Source organism: Plecotus auritus (assembly GCF_963455305.1).
Source record: "Plecotus auritus genome assembly, chromosome: 1".
Lineage (NCBI taxonomy): Eukaryota > Metazoa > Chordata > Mammalia > Chiroptera > Vespertilionidae > Plecotus > Plecotus auritus.
In genome coordinates, this window is record NC_137770.1 from 39,718,136 (window position 1) to 39,743,072 (window position 24,937).

Genomic DNA, 24,937 nt, shown 5'->3' on the forward strand with positions numbered 1-24,937 from the left:
GGAATTCAATCCTCACCCAAGGATATTTTTTCCATTCATTTCTAGAGAGAATAGGAGGGAGGAAGGAAGGAGGAAGGGCGTGCAGGGAGGGAGGGAGAGAGAGAGAGAAAGAGAAACATGGGATGTGAGACATATCGATTGGTTGCCTCCGTCACACTGAGCCAGAGAGAGAGAGAAACATGGATATGAGAGACATATCGATTGGTTGCCTCCGTCACACTGAGCCAGAGAGAGAAACATGGATGTGAGAGAGACATATCGATTGGTTGCCTCCGTCACACTGAGCCAGACTGGTCAGGGCTTGATAGTGGAATTTAAATATAATGGTTTCTTTCGCATTTTATATTTTTTATTTTATGATTTTTTAAAATAAACATTACTCCAAGAAGGAGTCCATAGTCTTTATTGACAGAGGGGTCCGTTGCACAAAAATGGTTAAGAACCCTTCCTACAGATAATATTCAGTAGGACCATATTAGATATATTAGCTCGATTGTCCTTTACCTGGCTCCAAATGTGTACGCTCTGCCCTAGTCCTTGCAAGAATGTACTGTAATGGAAGATGAGTCATTAATTCAACAGAGAGTGTTCCCACCCTGGGAAAGGCTCTGTGTTGCTGGAGCTGCATCAGTGAGCAAGACAGACATATTCTCTACCTCAGAGTTGAATTGGCTAATAGGCAAGACACTCATTAAATAAGGACAATCACGATACATGTGGCATGTGATATTAACAATATGAGAACAACACGACGCTCTGGGTGCTCCAGGAGAGGGAGGTAGTCTAGGGGTCAGAGTAGATCTCCCAAAATAGTACCCTAGAGAGTGACTAGGAGTGAGTTGGGAGAAGAGGAGGTGTGTGGGAACCCCTTTCACGTCCCCCAGTGGTTCAGGGTTCAGGTTCAGGGTTCGGGTTCTGGAGGAGGCTGCACACAAATGAAAGCGACTAGAAAAGTATTAATTTGGGAATATTGGGGGCCAGGCAGGAGCCCACCTCTAGGGGGAGGACTACACCTCACTCTGGCCTTGCAATCCCTTTTATTAAGATTTGGGATCCACCCATAGCCAGTAATAGGCAATCAGCAAGGATTTATCTAAGATTGACAGGTGGAAGTTGCTTCAGCTACCAATGTCTCAATCAGAGGACAATGGGTGGCTTCTAGCATCTCCCCGTTTCTTTTCTTTAAAAAAATCTTGCATCTGCAGACTAGAAATAAACATATAAGAACAAAAAATGAAACAAGCAAAAATGGTTATGCTGAGAGGCAAATGAATCAGTCTGTAGAAGGTTTCTTTCTGGGCCAACAGTTTTTTGAGTCCCAATTTCAATGTCCAACAGTTTTGAGTCCCAGTTTCAATGTCAACAGTTCTGAGTCCCAATTTCAATGTCAAACAGTTCCTTATGTGTACATGTCAGCAATGATATTTCAGTTCTGGATGGTGGACAAATGGTGGCAATGCAGGTCCGACCCTCTCTGGTTTGGTCCTGGGTAATCTGCAGCGACGCACAGCTGCTGACTGCTAGTATGGCAAGGCGTCGTCAGCGTCTCCCATCTCTGGACTGTTTCTCCTCTTGCCTTCATGGCCTGAGCAGTCCTGTCAATTCCTCTCTATTGCAGGAATCCACATGGTCTTGGAGTTGTTTTCTGAAAATATACAAACATATTCTTGACCAAAAGTTAATAAAGGAATCTTTTCTATAAATTTGACTTGGGATCCTTATTATTTTTGCCCAAACGATTTTCCTTTGGCTTATTTTGACACCATGTGTGTTTTTCATGGGTGTCTTGCTGTTAGCATTACAAATGAAAATTAATTTTCTAAAGTAAAAATTTTCTAGATGTAATTTACTTACAGGATATTTTTCCTTACATGGTATTACTCTACTATTCCCCCCCCCCATTTTTTTTTATTAAATGGAGGCTTTTGTAAATTTTATAATGCAGTCTTGATAACTTTAAATTTTAATTTTTTACACAAAAACATGACTTCTTTAGGTTCATTGCATGTTAAGCAATTTTTACCATGAGATGAACTACCAATAGAAATTTTAGTTAATACTTTAGGAACAGCTTTTTGTCCAGTACAATTAAATTTTCTTGAATATTCACTTATTTCAATTAGCCAATTTAAATTAATCTGAAGGAGAAACCGAGATGGTGGCATAGGTAAGCACCTAAACTGCTGCCTCACACAACAATTTCAAAACTACAACTAAAAGACAGAACGGACACCATCCAGAACCACAGGAAAGCTGGCTGAGTGGAAATTCTACAACTAGAAGGAAAGAGAAAAGCTCACAGAGAATTGGAGGTACGGCAAAGGGTCTTTGTGCGCGCAGAGAGGAAGGGCGGCTGAGAGCCTGGCTGACTTTCTCTGGCGGAAGGGGGAAGGAAGCCCCCGACCGCACTGAACCCCAGTTCTGACTGCACTGAACCCCAGTTCCGGGCGAGCCCCTGGGGACCCACGCTCTTACGGGGGGAGTCTGGACTCTCGGGCGGAGACTCGGGAGCCAGGGAAGGCGGAGGACTGAAAGCGCGCACGTGCCAGTGCACACAAAGGCTGCAGAGATTGCCACAGGCTTTCCCTAGTGGAAGGGAGACGGAGGTTCCTGAATCCACTGGGCCCCAGTTCTGACTGCACTGAACCCTGGTTCCAGGCGAGCCCCTGGGGACCCACGCTCTTGTGGGGGGAGTCTGGACTCTCGGGCGGAGACTCAGGAGCCAGGGAAGGTGGAGGTCTGAAGGCGCGCATGTGCGCGCAAGGGTAAGGCTGACAGGAAGCCAAGACTGAGACTCCACCCCATCCAAGCTGAGCACAGAGGCTATTGCAATTTGGCAAGTCTAATCCTATAAGGCTGTCTCCAGCACCGAACTTCTCCCAGCATAGACACAGCTGATCCTTACAGCCAACTGGCCTGGAGGTCAATTCTTCCCAGTGATACCAACAACAATCAAGACTTAATTACAACAAGGCTGTACACACAGTCCACAAAGGGGTGCACCAAGAGTGTCCACCTCAGGTTAACTGGGGAGGCAGACCCACTGGGCCATATTGGAAACCTAGCACACAAATCTACCTTACCAACTCAGGGAAGCAGTGAAAATGCGGCGTCAAAGAATCAGATCACAAACGAAAGAAATGGAGGAAAACAAATGACTAGATATAGAATTCAAAACCACGGTTATAAGGCTTTTTAAGAATATCCTAGAAAAGGCCGATAAATATAACAGGACCCTCGAAGATATGAAAAAGGACCAACTAGAAATTAAACATACACTGACTGAAATAAAAAATATTATACAGAGACCCATAAACAGACAAGAGGAACACAAAAATCAAGTCAAAGAATTGAAATACAAAGAAGCAAAAAACACTCAACCGAAAAAGCAAAAAGCAAAGAAAAAAATCCAAAAAGTTGAAGATAGTGTAAGAAGACTCTGGGACAACTTCAAGCGTACCAACATCAGAATTATGGGGGTGCCAGAAGAAGAGAGAGAGCAAGATACTGAAAACCTATTTGAAGAAATAATGACCGAAAACTTCCCCCACCTGGTGAAAGAAATAGACTTACAAGTCCAGGAAGCGCACAGAACCCCAAACAAAAGGAATCCAAAGAGGACCACACCAAGACACATCATAATTAAAATGCCAAGAACAAAAGATAAAAAGAGAATATTAAAAGCAGCAAGAGAAAAACAGTTAATTACCTACAAGGGAGCACCCATACGACTGTCAGCTGATTTCTCAACAGAAACTATGCAGGCCAGACAGGAGTGGCAAGAAATTTTCAATGTGATGAATAGCAAGAACCTACAACCAAGATTACTCTACCCAGCAAAGCTATCATTCAGAATTGAAGGGCAGATAAAGAGCTTCACAGATAAGAAAAAGCTGAAGGAGTTCATCACCACCAAACCAGTATTATATGAAATGCTGAAAGGTATTCTTAAAGAAGAGGAAGAAGAAAAAAGTAAAGAGAAAAATTATGAACAACAAATACATATCTATCAACAAGTGAACCTAAAAATCAAGTGAATTAAAAACCTGAGGAACAGAATAATCTGGTGAATATAATAGAATCAGGGGCATAGAAAGGGAGTGGACTGATAATTCTCAGGGGGAAAGAGGTATGGGGGGGGGTTCATGAAGTGACTGGACAAAAATCATACACCTATGGATGAGGACAGTGGGGGGGAGGTAAGGGGAGAAGGTGGGGTGGGAACTGGGTGGAGGGGAGCTATGGGGGGAAAAAGGAGAAATAAATGTAATAATCTGAATAAAGATTTATTTAAAAAAAATAAAAAAACAATAAAAAAGTGACCCCCCCCCCAAAATAAATAAATAAATTAATTAATCTGAAAACTTGACTACTATTTTACTGTCAAATTTAATATTCTAACAACAATCTTAGTTTACCCTATAAATATTAGTGGAAAGGATTATTTGCATTCTTGAGTAGGCCCTGAGCATTCCTGGTGCTAGGCTGGATTTAGATATAGGGCAGCTGTAGTCAGCCAAGTCTCTGTCTGTTACCTGGGTCCCGATCTGAGCTGGGCGTGGGAAGCGAAGCAGCCATGCGGGCAGGAGACCTCCCTCAGAAGGGGTTGAGGGTTCAAGGCCCCTGCAAGGTTGAGGGGGGGTGTGAGGGTCTGTGCCCCACCTCTGTTGACCCCCAAGTTCTCTCCTGATGGCCCCTCTGCGACTCTGCCTGTCTTAGGTTGTTCCTTCCCTGAGGAATCTTACCCGTCTCTGGCTAACCAGCCATCCTCCGGGGCCAAGAGCAGGGTGATGTGAGGTTCAGTTCTGTCTCCTTGGTAGCCTATGCCCCCGTGGCCTCCACGCCCAGCACCGACCTTGGGATCCCCTCGCCTGCTGGCGGGGCCCCGGCACTGATCACATATCTTGGGGAACCCAGGTTTCTTCTCCAGGGAGGGCCCAGCTCACACCATTGGGTGAGAGACAGATCCATGGTACCAGACACCATGAGGCTTCAACCTCAGCATGAACAGAAAGCTCAGGCAATAGCTATGGGCAATTGGATTGTGAGAAGAGGGTCCCTCTTGGCAAAAAGGGCAAGAGGGGCCAATATAGAATGCTCAAGTGCCTTCCCAGGGGGCCCTCTACACAGTAGAAGATTAAATCCTTTCTTGTCCTTTTAAATTGCTGCCAAACATTCAAAGAATTAGTTTGTAAGTTTGTTTGGGATAATTGTACAATATGCTGTTGTAAAATACAAAAAATTATGACATTGTAGAATAATATCATGTAAGGATATTCTTTGCTCTAGGCCAGTGGTCGGCAAACTCATTAGTCAACAGAGCCAAATATCAACAGTACAACGATTGAAATTTCTTTTGAGAGCCAAATTTTTTAAACTTAAAACTTCTTCTAACGCCACTTCTTCAAAATAGACTCGCCCAGGTTGTGGTATTTTGTGGAAGAGCCACACTCAAGGGGCCAAAGAGCCGCGTGTGGCTCGCGAGCCGCAGTTTGCCGATCACGGCTCTAGGCCATGGCAATTCAATTTCAATCTGGCTGTCAATTTCTTTTTGTATAGACAAGGTCTTAGTTACATTTTCTGCACCTCTCCCAGGAGCAAGTAGTGATAGTCCCCTCCTTTGGTGTCCACGCAAGCCAGAAACCTCTCTTTAATTTTACACACAAAGGAGCAGTGGTTTGATTTTGTCATACAAAGGGGAAGCTGGGTGGCGACACCTGTGTAATTATACTTCCTTGTCCCACCCATGGTCCTCCTGGGTAACCAAGGAGTTTGGTATTAGAGGTGACTACATTAGGCGGGGGATCAGCCCACGTAAGGGGTCTTACCCATGAAGGGGCAGGAACATAAGTCCAAAATACTTCCCCATTTGCCCCAGGTAATATTACCGTACAGCTGATTACTGCTAGCATGGCAAGAAAGACGTTCTCAGGCGTTCTTGGGGTTCTGGTTACCTCACAAATTCACTCAGCTTTCTTACCGTCTTCTTTACCATGCCCTATCAGGGGTGGGCAAACTTTTTGACTCGAGGGCCACAATGGGTTCTTAAACTGGAACAAAAGCATGGATGGAGGGCCGGAACAAAAGCATGGATGGAGTGTTTGTGTGAACTAATATAAATTCAAAGTAAAGGAGCGGAGGGGAGAGCAAGAGAACCGGATAGAACAGCCGGATCCAGCCCGCGGGCCGTAGTTTGCCCACGGCTGCCCTAGGTGGTCTCCGGGCTGTTTGTTGTCGGGCTCATCCTCCTCCTGCTCCTTATCTTCAGTAGATCGCTTAGAGTTGCTGCTCTCTGTGGCTGAGGTAGTTGATTGTCTGCAGCTGCATGGTGTGGCTCCAGGTGCAAGGTCCTCATTAATCTGGCTAGTTTCTCTCTTGGATCCCTGTTGCAGTTTAATATTTCCAGCAGGAATCCACACAGGTTTGGAAAAATACTCTGCAAGTATACAAGCATAACCTCTGCCAAAGGTTAATAATGGATCGGGTCCCTTCCATAGACCAGATTCGGGATCTTTCCATTTAACTAGACCATTTTCTTTTGTTTTATTCTGACACCAATGTAGCTCCATAGGTGTCTTTCCATCAGCACCACAAGTGAAAAAATTTAAAGTAATTAAGGCTTGGTGTAGCCTACCTGCAGGTGATTTCTCCATCATCCCCCCTTTTTGTTTTTCAAGTTGGGATTTTAGCCACTGATGCTGTTATTCAATAATGGCCTGTCCTTGGGAATTATATGATATTCCTGTGATGTGCTGAATTTTCCACCTTTTACTAAATTCCTGGAAATGACAGCTTGTGTAAGCAGGCCCATTATCAGTTTTAATAATTTTTGGAACTCCCATGACAGCAAAAGCAGCTAGGCAATGATTAATAACCTGTTTTGCCATTTCTCCTGTAGATGCAGTAGCCCATATTACTATTTGAAAAGGTGTCTACAGAGACATGTAATGCCCCAAGGCGTCCAAAGGAAGTATAATGTGTTACATCCATTTGCCAGATATGGTCTCTTAGCAAACCTCTAGGGTTGACTCCTGTGTTAGGCCCTTGAGGTAGATGTAACATGTAAGTGGGACATTCCTTAATAATCTGTTTTGCCTGTTGTCGAGTGATTGAGAATTGTTTAGACAGCATTTTGGCAGGCTGATGTAAAAGCTGATGAGATTCTAAGGCTTCTTTTAATAAAGCAACCAATTGATCAGCATGTGAATTTCCTTTTATTAAAGGACCAGGTAAGACACTATGAGCCCTGATGTGAGTGATATAAAAAGGATATTGTCTCTGTTGTACAATCTGCTGAACTTGTTTAAATAGTAAAAATAAATTTTGGTCACTAAGCCATTTCAACTGGGCAGTTTCAATTCTATTCACTAAGTTCACAGCATAAAAGGAATCAGAGGTGATATTAAGAGGCTCTTGGAAATCCTGAAATGCAGCCTTAATAGCTTCTAGTTCAATTCTTTGTACAGAAGTATGACTGGTCAGTATGACTCAGTCTGAATTTATTGTATGATAGGCAGCTTTCCCATTGGATGATCCATCAGTAAAAACAGTTAAAGCTCCAGGAATAGGTTCCTGCCTAGTATTTTTTGGTATAATGATGGAGGTATTATATAAAAATTGTAGTAATTTATCTTTTAATAGGTGACAGCTAAGTTACCCTGAATATCCACTTAACCCAATTTGCCAATTTATATCAGTCTGAAATAACATTTCTAATTGCTTTGCAGTGAGGGGGAGGTAGATACACTGGGGCTCTTCCCCTCTAAGCTGTTTACATTTTCTAATTTGAAATATTAACTGGGCCAATAGTTCTACATATGTAACCACAGTTTTAGAGGATTGATGCCCTAGGTGGACTCATTCAATAATGGTAGGAGAGTTTTTATTTTGAAAGATGACTCTAGTGGGACTATTTGTAGTAGGGTTAATTTGTCCCAATAAAGGTAATTCGGGCTGTACCCGTGATACTTGGGCTGAGGAAATTGCCTGCTCGATTCTTAGCAACTCATTCCTAGCTTCATCTGTTAATGTTCGGGGAGAGGAAAGATTAGAGTCACCTCTAAGTAAATTAAATAAACTTGTCATTTCTCCTGTAGAGATCTTCAGATAAGATCTTAACCAGTTAACGTCCTCTAATAATTTCTGAAAGTCATTCAAAGTTTTAAGACAATCCTTTCTTATCTCCACCTTCTGAGGCCTAATGCATTGGTTTTCAATTACAATCCTTACGATATTTGAAGGAAACCTCTCTTTATTTCCTTCCAAAATAATTTTCAGGCTACAGAGAGTTTCATTTAAAAATCTTTCTCACATGAAACAATTTCTCTTAAGGTTATAGTGAAACACTAGTATGGATTAGATTTAATATTTTAATAACAATCCTCAGTTTATCCTGTAAATACCAGTGAAAGAGATTTCAAAATTTTCAAATTTCTCCTTTTTATTAAGCTAGAATTTTATTTTTAAGGAGTATCCCCTTAGGCTAATTTGCATATATAGAGGGATCATGGGAAGCCTTGATTATAATTTTAAAAAGCTAATTTATTTAAGTAATTAAAGTAGGTATCTTCATTTAAAAGGCAAAGCAAATTTAGTAAATGTTTACGTCTGATTCACAAGCCGCAAATGTTGCCCTGCCTATAGCTTAATTAAGAATGCAGGTGGCTACGGGCTTTTTGTCATTTTAAATTCTGCTGTTGGATTTAAAGAAATATTTAGTTACTTTATTTTGCCCTTCTTAGAGGCCAAAATCTTCATAACATTTAAAATATAGTTATTAATTTTTATTTGATAAGGCTTTCCATGCAATTTCAAGTATATTAGATCAGGTAAATTTAAAAAATATTTCCTTTATGAAGAGAGAACGAATTTCTTGTATTACTCCAGGCGCCCTTGGAGCTTCCCAAGAATCATCTCTCAATTATAGCCTTGAAATTTTAACATGGAAAAAACCATCAAATCATATATATCCATATATGATTTAAAGATTCCAATACTTTTTATAATTATCTTAAGATATCAATCAAATTTAAACTAGTTATATTAAAAATTTTCAGGTGGGAATCACAGAATTAATCCTTCTTATTTAATTAGACCAATAAGCAACTTATTTTGAATTCCTAATTATTTTCAGAGAAAACGTTTTTCAACAATTTTTATACTTTAGGCATTTAATTACCACAACTATATAATTTCTCCCAATTTAATTTGCACTTTGAACTTTTAAAGCTGGCAAGTCAAATATTTAGCAGTTCCTAGATTAATAACACAAGATACAAGACATAATCAATTAATAGATTCAATTCTGTCCTCTAGGTTTTTTATGAGGTAGCAAACTCAGATTATTAAACAAATTTTTATTATTTGACTAACAGGCCCAGCCTAGCTGCTTGACCTTTTAAAACGACCAAGATTTTTCTTTGCCCGGGGGAATTGATTAGCAAGCTTGCAGGTATTCAAATGCAAAAATTGTCCTTAAAGAATGGCTACTGGCGAGAACTGATCTACCTGTCTGCTTGTTCTGCTGGGGGAAGCAAACCTGTAGCCATTCAAATGCAAATTAACACATTTTTTAAAGATGGCTGATGGCAGGAAACTGGATTACCTGTCTGCTGGGGGAAGGGTGTCTACTCCTTCCTCCATTAACAAAGGGCGTAGCCAGCCCTCACCTGGGCTATTTAGATTTTTTTATAATTAATACATTATTTATCTATATTTTAACGATTTCTTTGAGATTCTAGAGTCAATTCTAATTATTTTAAAGCATTTACTTTGGATAAATTTCTATGACAGAGACAATTTTACTCATTTTCTTGAAGGCCTTAAAAGTTAACTTTGACCGAGGTTCATTAGCATTTTAAAAACTACTCTTGCCGAAACCGGTTTGGCTCAGTGGATAGAGCGTCGGCCTGCGGACTGAAGGGTCCCGGGTTCGATTCTGGTCAAGGGCATGTACCTTGGTTGTGGGCACATCCCCAGTGGGAGGTGTGCAGGAGGCAGCTGATCGATGTTTCTCTCTCATTGATGTTTCTAGCTCTCTATCCCTATCCCTTCCTCTCTGTAAAATATCAATAAAATATATTTAAAAAAAAAAAACCTACTCTTTATTATGGAAATGCGAATCCTGTTGCTGGAACTAGCTTGAATTTTTTTTGAGAAGACTTTTTCGCCGTTTTTCTTAGGAAAAAAACACCAGTTCTGGGTTTTTCTTTTCTGCAGCCCTTTTAGAGAAATTCCAGCTTAAAACCCTATCTAATATGTCCAAAAAGTGGACAGTTGTGTGCATTTGTTTTTAAGCCAGGCTTCTCTCCCCATGAGCACAGAAATTCCAGACACATTTCTAAATTTTTAAGACTTTTTCGTGGCGAGAAAGGAAACTTTAAATTAGCATACTGGGAGAGTGGGCTTGCATATTGGATAGCCACATGTCTCTCCCTTCCCCCACATCCTGCTTGCTCTGGGGGAAGCATCAGAAACAGATCTGGCCGAATTTCTTTTCATGCTCAATAGATAAAGACAGATCTCAAATTTTTTCTTTCTTTTTCACTTTCCAAAGTAATAACTAACACCCAATTTGGCCAAGATTTGCATTTCCCTGCGAGTTCTTCTATAATTTTTAAAAAGGAGTAATCTCACTGCGGGAGAGCAGATAGCCTTGCTCTCTCCTGCCACCTTTGAATTTCTCTGCATCAGAGGCGGTTTCAGCAGTGGAGTTTCATTTATTACAGATTTTAGATTCCAAATACAAACTAAGATTTTAATTTGAACAAGAAACCACATTATTTTATAATCTAATTCTTCCCCATTAGCCTAGCTGAAAAAGACGTTCCTACCCTACTTACAGATCTGGTTTCTGTAGCTGGCCATGGGCTTTGCATGTGGTGAATTTTCCTCACCTTTTTTCGGTGAATTTTCCACACCTTTTTTCGGTAAATTTTCCACCTTCGCTCTAGACGAAAAATATCATTTCCTCCAGACGTCCTGTGTTCAGGCGCCAGTTGCGGGAACCCCTTTCATGTCCTGCGTGGTTCAGGGTTCAGGTTCAGGGTTCGGGTTCTGGAGGAGGCTGCACACAAATTGAAAGAGACTAGAAAAGTATTAATTTGGGAATATTGGGGGCCAGGCAAGAGCCCACCTCTAGGGGGAGGACTACACCTCGCTCTGGCCTTGCAATCCCTTGTATTAAGGTTTGGGTTCCACCCATAGCCAGTAATAGGCAATCAGCAAGGATTTACATAAGACTGACAGGTGGAAGTTGCTTCAGCTACCAATGTCTCAATCAGAGGACAATGGGCGGCTTCCGACAGAGGTGGAGACAGAAGTTAGAGTAAGTGTGAAGATCTGGAGGAGAGGTGCACTGAGCTTGTGAGAACTGAAATCACACAGATCTTGTAAGCCATGTGAAGAAGTTTAGAGCCTCTCCCCGCCTCCATGGCAATGGGAAGCTTTAAAGGAGTTTTCAGCAGGGAGTCATGTGATCGAATTGCCTTTCAAAAATATTTCTTGGAAAGAAACAAGAGGGGCTCTTGTGGTACTAAGGTGAAACATGATGGCAGCTTCCTATGAAGTACGTGGTGTGAGAAAACAGTGACAAGGAAGACTATTCAAATTATTCTTGTTTGATTTCTTTCTGGCTCTGTGTAAATGACTGGGTCTTGACTTTCATTTTGTTAGTCTATCATAAACTGCATTAAAATTTTGGAAGCATCTCTCTTAGAGTTCAGATGTTCACCGTAGCTGTAGTTCTCTGTGAAGTCTATTGAAGATGCTCTGTGAACATAAAACCTCACACACATCTTGGAACACTATTTCTCCATAATGCTGGGCCATGGAGAAAGTGGGTGTTGTTTGTTTAGGCTCCCTTGGTGTACATTTGTCACATAGCATTGATGGCCTTTTGACTTCTATATTAAGAAGAAAATAAACTTATTAATAATGTAGATGGTTATCTTGGAATTAAATGAAAGCTCTCTGGCTGCTTCTTCATAAGTAACTCATAAGTGGGATCAAGGTTTGTTACTAGGTAAAAACAAATTCATTTTGGTTGATGGCTAATTCACGGCCATGTGCAGTTAGATAACTCATAAAAGTGTTTGCATGTAAATGAGTCTCTGAGATAATCTGATTTTATTTCTAGTGTCTAATCGATGCTCAGAGTTTTGGGGTTTAATTATGTCTGCTGAAAAAAATACAATTCAATTTCTCTTCCTCTCTTTTAAGCATAACTGCAGTCTTAATTTTAATTTATAAATATACAAGTCTTCATAGATATTTCCTGACACAATACTTGGTACCTATTAAATACTAAAATATGTTGGATTCTACTTCTAATTAAATAAAAACATATCAAATAAGAAATCTAAGTAAGACTTCTCCTGGTTCCTCTGTTTATTGCTGGCAGTAGATATTATACATTTTATGATTACTCCAGAGAAATAATCTAAGTGTGAAATGTTATATTCTGCATGTTTCAGTAAGGAGAAACTCCTGTTTCCTAGTCAGCCAGGCAGGCTGACTTGGGTGTTTTCTCTGACAGGGAGTGCAGCAGGTGGCTGTCACGTGGGGCCTGAGGCACAATGAGTTGAGTATGTGTGGATGGAATATGAATCCCATCCTTTCCCTTCTCTATGGCTACTACCCAGCTTCCAGGAGGGTTTACACAGTACCTCATCTTCTTTCACTTAGCATAGTGTTTTCAAAGTTCATCTATGTTGTAGCAAGTATTAGTACTTCATTCCTTTTTAAGGCTTAGTAATATTCCAATGTATATAATTATATGTATATACCACATTTTAAAAATCCATTCATTAGTTGACGAACATTTGGATTGTTTCCACCTTTTGGCTATTGTGAATAGTGTTGTTATGAACATAATGTGACAAATATTTGTTTAAGGACCTGCTTTCAATTTTTGGGGTATATATACCTAAGAATGGAATTGTGGGGTTATATGGTGATTTTATAGTTACTTTTTTGAGGAACTGCCAAATTGTTTTCTACAATGGCTGCACATTTTATTTTTTAAAAAATATGTTTTTATTGATTTCAGAGAGAGGAAGGGAGAGAGAGAAACATCAATAATGAGAGAGTATCATTGACTGGCTGTCTCCTGCATGCCTCACAATGGGCATATGCCCTGACCAGGAATCCAACTATTTAAATTTTTTTTTCCCCATAACCATTTATCCCCCCTATACCCTCTTCACCTTCACCCACTCCCTCCACCCCACAATCACCACACTGTTGTCTGTATCCATGAGTTCTCTCTCTCTCTCTCTCTCTCTCTCTCTCTCTCTCTCTCTCTCTCTCTCTCTCTCTCTCTCTCTGAATCCCTCCCCCTCCAACAATTTCCACCCCACCAGAGTTGCCTGCTCTCTAACTTGCCTTCGAAGTAATCCATTTAGATAGCAGAAAAGCTCTGTCTTTGAGTGTTAACTGCAATGTTCAGATGCTCTTAACCAAAGATTTGCCTTAATTTCTCTTGAGAGTGCATGCCGCTTGCTGTTTGCCCATTATTTATTATGAGGAGTGACACATTATAAACTGGTAATTTGATCTTTGGGAAGCAAACCCTGAAACTGCCTTGGAAACCACTCTAGGACTCATTCAGCTCTCCACTTCTAATTGATTTTATCAATTGGCCGAGCCATGACACTAGGGAAGTGGGAGCTTCACGTATATTATGTAGAATCATGTTAGAAAGCTTAGATAAAGGTCATCAGTGAACACGAGATTTCAAACTTACCTAGTCAATAGCCGGCTTCTCTTGGCCTCATCCTATGACCAAGCCGTGACTTTTATCAGTGAAAGCCCCCAAATTTATATAAAGAAGAGGGGTGTGTGGGGACCTGTCTTAAAGCTGAAGTGGTTTATAACTTTACATAAAATTGATAATGGAAGACTGAAGCTAGGGCTGATGGGCTTTATGGTTGTTAAAGCCTCACATGAGATGGCAAGATGTAGATTCAATGGATCTGGCAAGCAACTCACAGACTTGGCCTTGCACTGGAAGCCTGATGATACTGCACTTCAGGAAGCAGTAAACTTTCTTTTAAAAATAAAGCCTGAATACCATACTTCTTTCTTTTTCACCAGTCAATTAAAAATTGGGTAGTGCAAATGTCATGGCGAGTTGGGATGAATTTCAGATCCCCTGGGTGTGGATTTGATGCTGTGGAGTGTAAAATAAAAGCAGAGACCAGAAACCTCAGTGCTCAACAGAATTTTCGAGGATGTCTTGTGCAAAGCACAGTGACTTTTTGTTTTCATTTTTTTCCTCATCATCAGGTAAAGAGGAGGAACATAGACAAGTTGTTTTTCCCCCGGTGAGCAATATTGGATATCATGGTTCTCTTTTGGGAAAGAGAAAAAACACACACACTTCTTCGCTTATGCACCCTGTATTGCCATTTGGTCGAAGTTCATAACTAGATACCTACTGGGAAGATGCAAAGAGAATGTCTTGTACTCAACCACATCTTCCCAGTAGGTATCTAGTATCATTCCTAGCTTGCAGTTAACTAAATATATACTTAATATTACTTGAAAGTTGAGATTAAGGTATAGGCTTTTTGCACCCTTCTCTGTGAATATTAGTGCAGAGCCTTCAGAATTAATTGCTTCTTAGATGCACGATTACTGCTACTTAGCCCTATGCAGAGAAGTAGGTCATTCTATTCATCGGGATCTTGCTGTTCTGTAATTATGTGAAGAACAAATGATGATAGATAGGGTTTCTGTGTGATTTTAAAGCAGGTAAATTTAGCATCATTAGAGACTAATCCAAAGCTGAAAAAACTCAAGTTCCTTTAAAAAACATGCAAACAGTATTTAAAACTTGGTAAGTTTTATTATTCTTAAGTGTAATTATGTAAATTGGAAAGTAGCGCTCTCTGTTTCTTCGGCTAGAAGAGGCACTTATGATTATAAATAACAAGGAAGAATAAGAGCTGGTCTCCATTTATTTATTGATACTGTAGAAATACTGTAATTGAAATTTAGTTATGTATGCTTTGAGCAAAAGATTATGCTCTGATATTTCATTATTTATTTAGGTGGAACATACATTTCTCTTTTCACTGATTAAGATAAAAATAAAGTTTCCTACATTATTAAAGGTGTAAATGCTGTTGAAAATTTGATTATTAAAGAAACTGTATTTATAACCTTTTCAAAATTGAATGTGAGCTAAGGTGGAACCATCTATGAAATACATCTTATACAATGCTATATGGAAAGGGTATATTTTATAAATTCAGGTAGCCCTTAGTCCTTCAGTTAAAATTAACTTGATAAATAGAGATGGCATCTGCCTTGAGCTTGGCCAGCTTGCCTATCTTCCTTGCTCCTTCTGCTCATTCTAAGAGTTTGTTTTAATGTACAAGATAAATAAAATTGGCATGGCAAAGGGGACACCTGCATATGGTGGCAGAATTAGACTAGTATCTTAGTTTGACTTTTCCCTAAAAGCAAACTGAGAGGAAGTGATTGATAATATTAACTTCCTCCCAGGTTTATATTTTTCATTTTCTTTTGGTTTTCAACACTGTCTAAGTTTTCAGTGAGACAGGGGTGAGTGGAGAGCCAGTGAAGAGGGTGTTCCTGAGTGGATTATTGCTGGGGCTCCTTGCTGCTGGGAATTCTCTGAGATGCCGTGTGGAACACGCCTCTGGGTGGGGAAACTGGGGAATTTACCTGGTATGGTGAGGAGAATAATGCTCCCTGCAGTGATGCCTGGGTGTTAATCGCCAGAGCTTATGAATATGTAAAATGAGGATGTATTTGTCTGTTTTCTCCTTTTTGATGCTTTTTAAAAATGAATTTTCATTCAGTTTTATAGCTTTAAAAGTGAGGATGAAAAATCCCACCACTAACTGTAAACTACCCTTTACGGTCATTCTAACACGTTTTCATTTTGATCGATGCTTTCTTCTATTCTCGGTGCACATAATTCCAAATGGTTGTAAGAATGGTCTATGAAACATTTCGTAGCGGATGTAATCCCTTCCAGTTGCCTTTTATAAATATTACTGGACTATTGCTTTTATTTTTTTCATCGTGGTTACGTTATGATGGAATGGCACACTTTACAAGCTAGATGTATTTCAGAAGTACTTTCTGTTCTTTCACCTTTGGTCAAGTTTTTCTTCAAATGGGCAAGCCAGTGCTTCTCTTCGGAGCCAGTGCTGGGCCAGCCTGCCCTGCCCATTGCCACTTCTGACCTTACTCTGCTCTGACATTGATTCAAGTATAGCATTCCCAGTGAACTTAAAACGGAAAACAGTGAAGAATACAGCTCAGGAGGAAATGTCAGATAAGAAATGAACTTGATATTTTAAAGGTGATTTCTTCTCTCCTTCCCCAGACCTCCCTCCAAGGCACTTTATAATAATAAAAAAATACATTTAGCAAACCAAAATATTCTCTGTTCATATTGTATCAAGTTAACTTAATGCTATTCAAATGTTATAGAATTAACACAATGAAATATAAGTAAAATGATGGCTGTTTACATTTTATTCTCTTATTTTCCCTAGTGAGAAGCTGGATGGAAAAACTAAAAGACAAGGTAAGGAAGTATTTTCTTCCTTCAGATTTACCTTAGGGGACATGGCTTTGGCAGATACAAATACTTCAAAGTAATGGAGTTTTAATTCATTATTCTGATTCTGGTAACGTATGCAAAGATTCAGGACTGAGCAAAAAGGTCTTCTTTGTAAGTTTCTTCTTGTAGCACCATTCATTCTTTTTTTTTTTTCTTTGTTAATCCTTACCCCAGGATATTTTCCCATTGATTTTTAGAGAGAGTGGAAAGAAGGGGGAGAAACAGAGAGAGAGACACATCAATTGGTTGCCTCTCACATGCACACTGACCAGGGCCCAGGATCGAGCCTGCTACTGAGGTATGTGCCCTTGACCAGAATCAAACCTGAGACCCTTCAGTCTGTGGGCTGACACTCTATCCACTGAGCCAAACCAGCTAGGGCCAGCATTCATTCTTAAGGCAACATTTGATGATTGAGCATACCAGATGTTGCCTTAAGAATGAATGGTGCTCTAAAGAGTAAGTGTTATATAAGAGGCATGTTGAACTCAATACCATTGTCAACATATCAAAGTGGAGTCCTTCTAGGGAATTTCAGGACTGTAATCCGATGCTATTGGGTATTTCTTGTCCCAATGCAAGGCTCTTTTAAGCCTGATCTTTCTTTACGAGGAAGACATATCTTGGCTTTTAGAAGGCACTGATTCTTCTGACCCATAGGCAGACTTGATTTAAGAATAAAAGTTTGAGATGGAATGGACACCTTTAAACTATAGTGGGGGGTGGCAGAAAAACACCTGAATACCTGACCACTCTCTTTAGACCCCATTTTATGTAGTCCATCACAGTGCCACTGCTTACTAAATGACAATGAGCTGATTTGTCTGGAATGGCCAATATAGAAAAATATTTTCCTCTCTTGCTTTAATTCTTCTGTCCACTTAGTGGTTGACAATATTAACTTCCTTCCAGGTTCATATTTTTCATTTTCTTTTGGTTCTCAACACTGCCTAAGTTTTCATTTTTGGTTACCTTGTAATTTTAAATTGGAATTCCCTGTGAAAATACTGATCGCATCTTGAATTCGTTGCTGTAGCCTGTGTCAGATCCCATTACCATAGCCCAGCTCCGATTTAACCGGGGGTTAGTTAAATGAAAATATTATCAACTGCCAGATACTGAGTTACCTCTAATTCGCTTATCTTAGAATATACTTCTGTTGATGGTATTCCATATCTTTTTTATTATTTGGTGTCAATTTTCTCCATATTTGAATGGTTAATATTTATTTTGCTGTAGCTCAATGTTAAAGAATGCAAGAATAAAACTAAGTGTGATTATCATAGTAAATTATGTTAATTCTCCTCACTATTATTTTTCTGCCTCTCAGTAAAATTTAGCAAATATAGTTTTTGAGAATGAGACTATTTGTGTGTCTGATCAGGTAAGATGAACAAGATTTTGGGGGAAGAATAGTTCACAAGCTTAGAGCTGTATGTATTTACATTGGTAGTGCTTTTGTTATTTTTCAGGGAAAAATATGCAATGAGAAGTTAAACAGGCGTTGGTAGTTTAATTTAGGAATTCATATGTCATTGTTTCTATAGAGAGTATGCTGAGTTACAAGAATGGACAAAAATAGGCTTAAGAAAACAAATTTTGGCATGTAGCCTGTTTTGAAGTTGGATATTGCAAAATTTCTTACCTGTATGTATATATAGCTTTGCCACTCCAGTTAAAAATCTGAGCAGCTGTAGACAAAGACCATATGTTTTATTCTTGTGGGCACTTCCTTCTGATCTTGTCTCAAAGGCCTGGTACCTTCCCTGGTCCTTTTTACCGAGAGAAATAATTTTATGTATGGATTTTAGTTTTCTGGGTTATTTTGAAAAATTTTAGCCCTCTATTCATTTTTTTTCATAGTAATTGTTTCAACTATGTCTTAATTTTAAAAAATTGGAAGAAAAATAGTTGAGACTCCCACCATGGTTTACTTATTTAATGCCTTATATCTTCATATTTTGAAGGGACTCACTCTAATATTTCCCATATATCTCACCCTCCATGAGAAATATTACGCACTTACTTGACACATACATTCATATGTATACACATACATATATATGTAACTCTTCTTCCCTCCTTCCCTTCCTCTCTCTCTTCATCTAGCTAGTTATCACCTCTACAAGTCTTATTAGTCATTATCTTCAGAAACTATTTAAGAACAAAACCATTGCCTCTTGGAAGAAAGTCACAGAACGTCTTAGAACGGAAAACTAAACTACATATTTAACTGGCTCTTCAGCCGACCCAGGACTAAACTTCTCAGTGTAGCTTTATTTAATTGTTCCCAATATTGGTTTCCTTGTTAGTTAGCTGGGCTCTAGAAAGGGTGATGTTTTTAAAAGTTCTGAATGTTTCTTTTGTTGTCATCGTTTATTGATTAGTTGGGATTAAGTTCAGCTATGCGTGACAGATAACCAATCCCCAATGACAATGGCTTAGCCCAGATAGAAGTTTGTATCTTATCTATGAGTCTGGAGGTAGCAGTCAAGGGTTAATGGGGAGCAACACTGTGAAGGCTCAGGCTCCTTCTATATGTTGCTCCACATTGTGACCTTCATTTTTTTTTTTTTTCAAAAAAAAATTTTTTAAAAAAAAATATATTTTATTGATTTTTTTACAGAGAGGAAGAGAGAGGGATAGAGAGTCAGAAACATCGATGAGAGAGAAACATCGATCAGCTGCCTCCTGCACACCTCCTACTGGGGATGTGCCCGCAACCAAGGCACATGCCCTTGACCAGAATCGAACCTGGGACCTTTCAGTCCACAGGCCGACGCTCTATCCACTGAGCCAAACCAGTCAGGGCTGTGACCTTCATTTTTAAGGTCATCTCATGGTCCTGGCTGGCAGTTTCAACTTAGCCAAGTCCATATTCTGGCCAGAAGAAAGGAGGAAAGGAGAGGTTAAGACATCCCTCCCCTTTTAAAATGGGGAGTTGGGGGTAAAGGCTCTCCTCCCCTCTTAAAGAGCATGTCCTGGAAGTTACATGTGCCACTAACGTGTCATTTCCTTAGTTAGACTTATCACATGGTCACACCCAACTGCATGGAAGCAGGGAGATGTTATTGTTCTGTACCCAGCTCAAACTGGAAGTGCTATTGCTCTAGAAGAAAGGGCAAATGGATATTCAGGGGCAGCTTTTACCCTCTTTCCATCATTAACCTTCTTCCTAGTTAATGTCTGGTGCTTGTTAGGCAAATCCTAAGTTGGCTACCTATTGATATATTTTTCAACATCTAATTTGCTTCTCAAAACTGAAGTTATAGCCCTAACCGGTTTGGCTCAGTGGATAGAGCGTCGGCCTGCGGACTGAAGGGTCCTGGGTTCGATTCCAGTCAAGAGCATGTACCTTGGTTGCGGGCACATCCCCAGTGGGAGGTGTGCAGGAGGCAGCTGATCGATGTCTCTCTCTCATCGATGTTTCTAACTCTCTATCCCTCTCCCTTCCTCTCTGTAAAAAATCAATAAAAATATATTTAAAACAAAACAAAACAAAAAAAACCTGAAGTTACATAGTTATGTACTAAAGACCAGCTTTGTTGTTATGTCACCAAGACCATTCACTCTATTTCTTCTAGCTTTAGGAAATGGTCCAGAAAAGGGAAGCCCCAGACTATACTTCACAGCAGTGCTTCTCATGTGTGGTCTGGAGCAGCAGCATTAGCATCACCGAGGAGCTTGTTAGAAATGCAAAATCTCAGGCCCCATGAGTCGCAAACTCTGGGAATGGAGCCCAACAATGTGTGTTTGAACAGATCTTGAAGGTGACTGACGCATGCTCAAGCTGACAACCAGTGTTGCAGAGCAATCCCAAGAGCATTGTCAGTGCAGTGCATCATTTGGTTCTTTCATGGCTTTCTTGAAGACAGATGTTTCTGAGCAAATACATGGTCCTAAGGAAGGTACCTTTCTCATAAATGTAAAACAAAACAAACACAAACCAACTGTATCTAGTACTATTTTGGCTTACAGTCTATTTAAAAATGTAAAACTTCATTGGAAAATAATGTCAAATTTACAGAAAAGATACAAGAACAGGGATATTACAAAGAATTTCTACTTTTTACCCGGATGCGCTTGTTTTTAACATTTTACCTCATTTGCTTTATCATTTGCTGGTACAATGTAGATGTTGAAAATATATCAATAGGTAGCCAAGTTAAAATCTGTCTCCCCATTGTAAACCATTTGAGGAAAACATGCATACATCATGGTGCTTGTATCGTGAGTACATCAGTATGTATTTCTTACAAATAGGAACATTCTGTTAGCCCACATATACAGTTATCAGCATGAGTACATTTAACATCAATGAAGTACTTTTATCTAATCTGGCACCCATATTTCAGTTTCTTCAATAATCCAAAATGTTCTCTATAAAAACAGTTTTCTCCTTCAGTAGAGAATCTAGTCTAGGGTCATGTAACACATTTAGTTGTCATGATTCTTAAGTTCCCTTTAATCCGAAAAAATGTTTTTATAGCCATCTTTTGTCCTTCATGACACTGACATGTTTTAAGAATATAGTCCTTTTTGCCCTGGACGTGTAGCTTAGTTTGGTTGGACCATCGTCCCGATGCTCCAGGGTTGTGGGTTTGATCCCCAATCAAGGCACATACAATGAACAACCAATGAATGCATGAATGAATGGAACAACAAATTGGTGTTCTCTCTCTCTCTTGCTCTCTCCCTTCCTCTCTCTTTAAAATCAATAAAAAATATATATTTAAATTTAAAGAAAAAGAATATAGTCCTTAAAAAAATAGAATATCTTTCATTTTAGGTTTTTTTGGACTGTTTCCTTGTGATTAGATTCAAGTTATGTGTTCTCAGCTGGAATATACACAGTGCAGTTGTGTCCTCAGGGTGTTATGTGTGCAGGCACATATACAAGCAATAATTTTGAACAGAGAAAAGGTACTGGGCAGAATTGATCACTTAGAAATTATGTGCATTTATCGTATTTGTCTTCATTTCTGCAGGAAACAAGTTATGGACAATTCTAAAAGGAGAGCTTATTTTCAATTAGCCAGGTTTGAAAAAGGATAGGTTGCTTTGTTCCCATCTTGTAATTGGGGATAAGTTGCAGAGCATAAGGCGTCCCACACAGAGAAGTTAATCAAGCTAAACTTCCAAAAGCTCAGATATCATCCTTTGAATATAAAGTCTAATTTCTTGTGCTTAAAGTTGATCAAGTTTCAACATATACATATGTTTCCATGCACTGGGAATGGTAATTTAAAAAAAATATTCGCAATTGTGGTGAGAGTCCCACAATTTTCAATATTTTCCTGCATGGACAATTATAAAGTTTTAAAGTAGATCTGGAAGAACTTTAAAAAAAGTTTGGGTTCATGCAAAGCATAGTGATTTGTTGAAAAATGACTGGGCTTTGTTTCTCTAAGAAAAAACTCTTAGTATGCTGGTGAACAATGCTATTGTTCTCAAATCAATGGAAACATTTTTATATTCCGCCCTAAGTCAAGACTGTGGGAAGCAGAACCAGTGAGCGAGCCAGCTGTGCAGAAGAGGGTGCACTTTTGCAAAGCCTTGTCTATTCCTTTCACTTACTTCTAAAAATGTTGGGGAAACGTCAGAGACTGCATATTTCAGCACTTTTTAGAAAACTTTTGTTCTGTCTCTCTCTGTTCTTGGCTCATTCTGAAAAATACTGAAAATTGTGCTATATTAGAAACTTGAGAAATAAATAAATGAGTAGACTCATAGTTCCCCCTTAAAATAATGCCTACCTAATGTACTTATTACAGCTTAAAGATTTTAAATTGTTCATGTATTTTGTCTGGGTAGGCTTCTAGAAAGGGCCTTCTTTTGGAAGGCAGACTAGTGTCATGTTCCCTCCTCTAGCCCGTAGGTGTCTTATTGGCCAAGATGCAGGGAGTACCCTTTCTGTGATGGCCTTACCCTGAGCTTGGGTAGGTCTGGAGCTACTTACCCAAGCCCAGAGATGTGTGGAGATCACGTTGCTTTCTTAGGACCGACATATCCACAGTGACACCTTGGGGACATTGGAGACATGCATGGGTTTGAAACCTACAGGCACTTTTGGAGGCACCATTGATATTGGCAGAGATCTTTATGCTCTTCTCTGCCACTTTCTTTGGGGCTGGGGACACTCAGAATTCCCTCCCAACCCCAACTTCAGTCTTGTCCACTGGGCAGATTATCCCTTTCATATAGGTTAATCCATCCACTCTCTGTGCTCACTTTCTTCTCATCCCTGTCATTTCTCCCTGTGCTCCAACACCTAACACCCTTCCTCTTTCCTCTGCGGGTCCTTCTCTTCCCGCTTGTTTCCAAGAGCCCTCACCTTGCACTCAAGCGCATTTCTCTTTCCTTTCTTGCTGTAATGCTGCTAGGATTGTGGGAGAGCAGCCCACCAATGTCAAGGCTCTCCTCCTGCCCTCCAAGAAATACAGCATCTCAGAGGGCACTCCACCCCCGCCTCGCCCCAAAGCTTGACTCAGGTTGACATTTCCAATTTATAGCATTTTAATAGTCCTGGCATTCTGAGAAGCTTACTTCATCCATCTTTAATACAAATTATACTAGTATTTCTGTCACCCAAACCTGATGTTGACAAATGTGCATAATCAGAAGCTGGAGGTGCCAGTAGGTCTGGCTGATTTATGGTAATACTTCTAAGTATTGGAAATATCCCAAAATAGCCATCACGCCTCTCTCCCTTTGCCTTCTCCCCGCAAAAGTAACTGTATTCTAAATGCTATTTTATTTTATAATGAAGCAGAGGGGAGAATTCACGGTGTCTAAAAACCTGCTGCCATCCAGTAGAAATGAGGAACCCAGGGCAGGGGTCTGTTGAGAGTCCTAATGCGGTTTCCTTCTCCCTGCAGGCTGGCTATATGTCCGGGATGCTGGTGCCTGTAGGGGTGGGGATAGCAGGAGCCTTGTTCATCCTGGGAGCGCTCTACAGCATTAAGGTGATGAATCGCAGAAGGCGAAATGGCTTCAAAAGGCACAAAAGAAAGGTATGGAACCAACAACAGCAAAAACTCTTAAATTTCAGAACATTCTTTGCTTTTCTAATTTGCTTATTAAAGCACATGGGCTTAATGAGGCAGGGACGTTCTGGATGTGCCCAGGGGTTTGGGATGAGCTGCGAGAGTTGCCGCCGTGGCTTTGTTCACTCGTGAGTGTGTCTTTTCAAGGGGGCCCGTCCCTCAGTGTTGCTCTGCAGCAGAAAGGGTTTTAATGCTTTTCTGTTTTCTTTCTCCAGCAGAGAGAATTCAACAGCATGCAAGACCGAGTCATGCTCTTAGCTGACAGCTCTGAAGATGAGTTTTGAATTGGACTGGAATTTAATCGGGATAGTCAACCATGTTGTTATTATTATTTTTCATTTGGGGGCTAAAAAAAGAACAACATCCCGCCACATTGCTGCTGTCAGGCCATCGGTCTCACGATCTGCCGGGTAGCAGATTTTTCTTGCTCCGAGCAGGAAAGGCATGCTGTATACTAAATGTAACATGCAGTGTTGGTTTTAATTCTGTAGTGAATTTTCCACAACCACGGGCCACAACTCGTAAATGTGCAGGGTACATGTTGTTCAGTAGGAGTTGCTAGGTTAGGTAGAGTAAATCTTTTGTATTTTTCCACAGTGTCTTTTCCTTGGTTTGGGTTACTTGCACTAAGTATAACAATTATTGCTACCAAGGCATGCTTAACTCTGAAATAGAAATCTTGAACAAAGAATAACTTGTGATGACTGTACTCTACCTACTTGAAGCCATAGGCTTGTGGGCCATGGTACATACCACATTTGCATCAAAACTAGCAGCAACTTGGAATGCAATCTTTTTGTTAAGAAAATCTTTCAGCACACGAGGATTATATGTAGATTTGTATGTGTCTTGCATTATGTATTTCAGTCTCCCAGTTTTATTATTTTTCCTCTTTCTGGTTTATTCTTATTCTTGGCAAGGAAAAAATACACCATAAATAATACATTAAATTGACTCTCAGTCTTCATGTATGCTTTCTTAAATAGTGTAACGGAGTCCAACAAAGTTATCAATAGATTCTTGTGTGTTTGTCATTAAGAGATGGGAGATGTCCTTTTTGTGTACCAGTGGACCTTGTCAAGAAGAAATGAGGAAGAAATAAAAAAGGACACAAGGGACCCAGCTGGTATGGCTCAGTGGTTAAACAACCATGAACCAGTTCAGTTCCCTGTTAGGGCACATGCTCTGGTTGCAGGCTTGATCCCCAGTACGGGGCATGCAGGAGGCAGCCAATCAATATTTTCCTCTCATCACTGATATCTCTCTCTCTCTGAAATAAATAAAAACA

At 39.9% G+C, this 24,937-nt stretch overlaps 1 protein-coding gene across 4 annotated transcripts in view; it reads left to right on the forward strand.

Annotated features, from left to right (window-relative positions):
• ARMH4 (armadillo like helical domain containing 4) overlaps window positions 1-24,609 on the forward strand; it is a 257,827-nt gene extending 233,218 nt beyond the window's left edge. For all 4 annotated transcript variants that reach the window (XM_080670192.1, XM_080670194.1, XM_080670191.1 and 1 more), the window contains 3 exons: window positions 16,536-16,567; window positions 23,482-23,616; window positions 23,865-24,609. In XM_080670192.1, coding sequence (XP_080526318.1) covers window positions 16,536-16,567; window positions 23,482-23,616; window positions 23,865-23,933 — 236 coding nt within the window. In that variant the 3' untranslated portion in view covers window positions 23,934-24,609. The remainder of the gene's footprint in view (window positions 1-16,535; window positions 16,568-23,481; window positions 23,617-23,864) is intronic.
• Window positions 24,610-24,937: the final 328 nt, after the last annotated feature.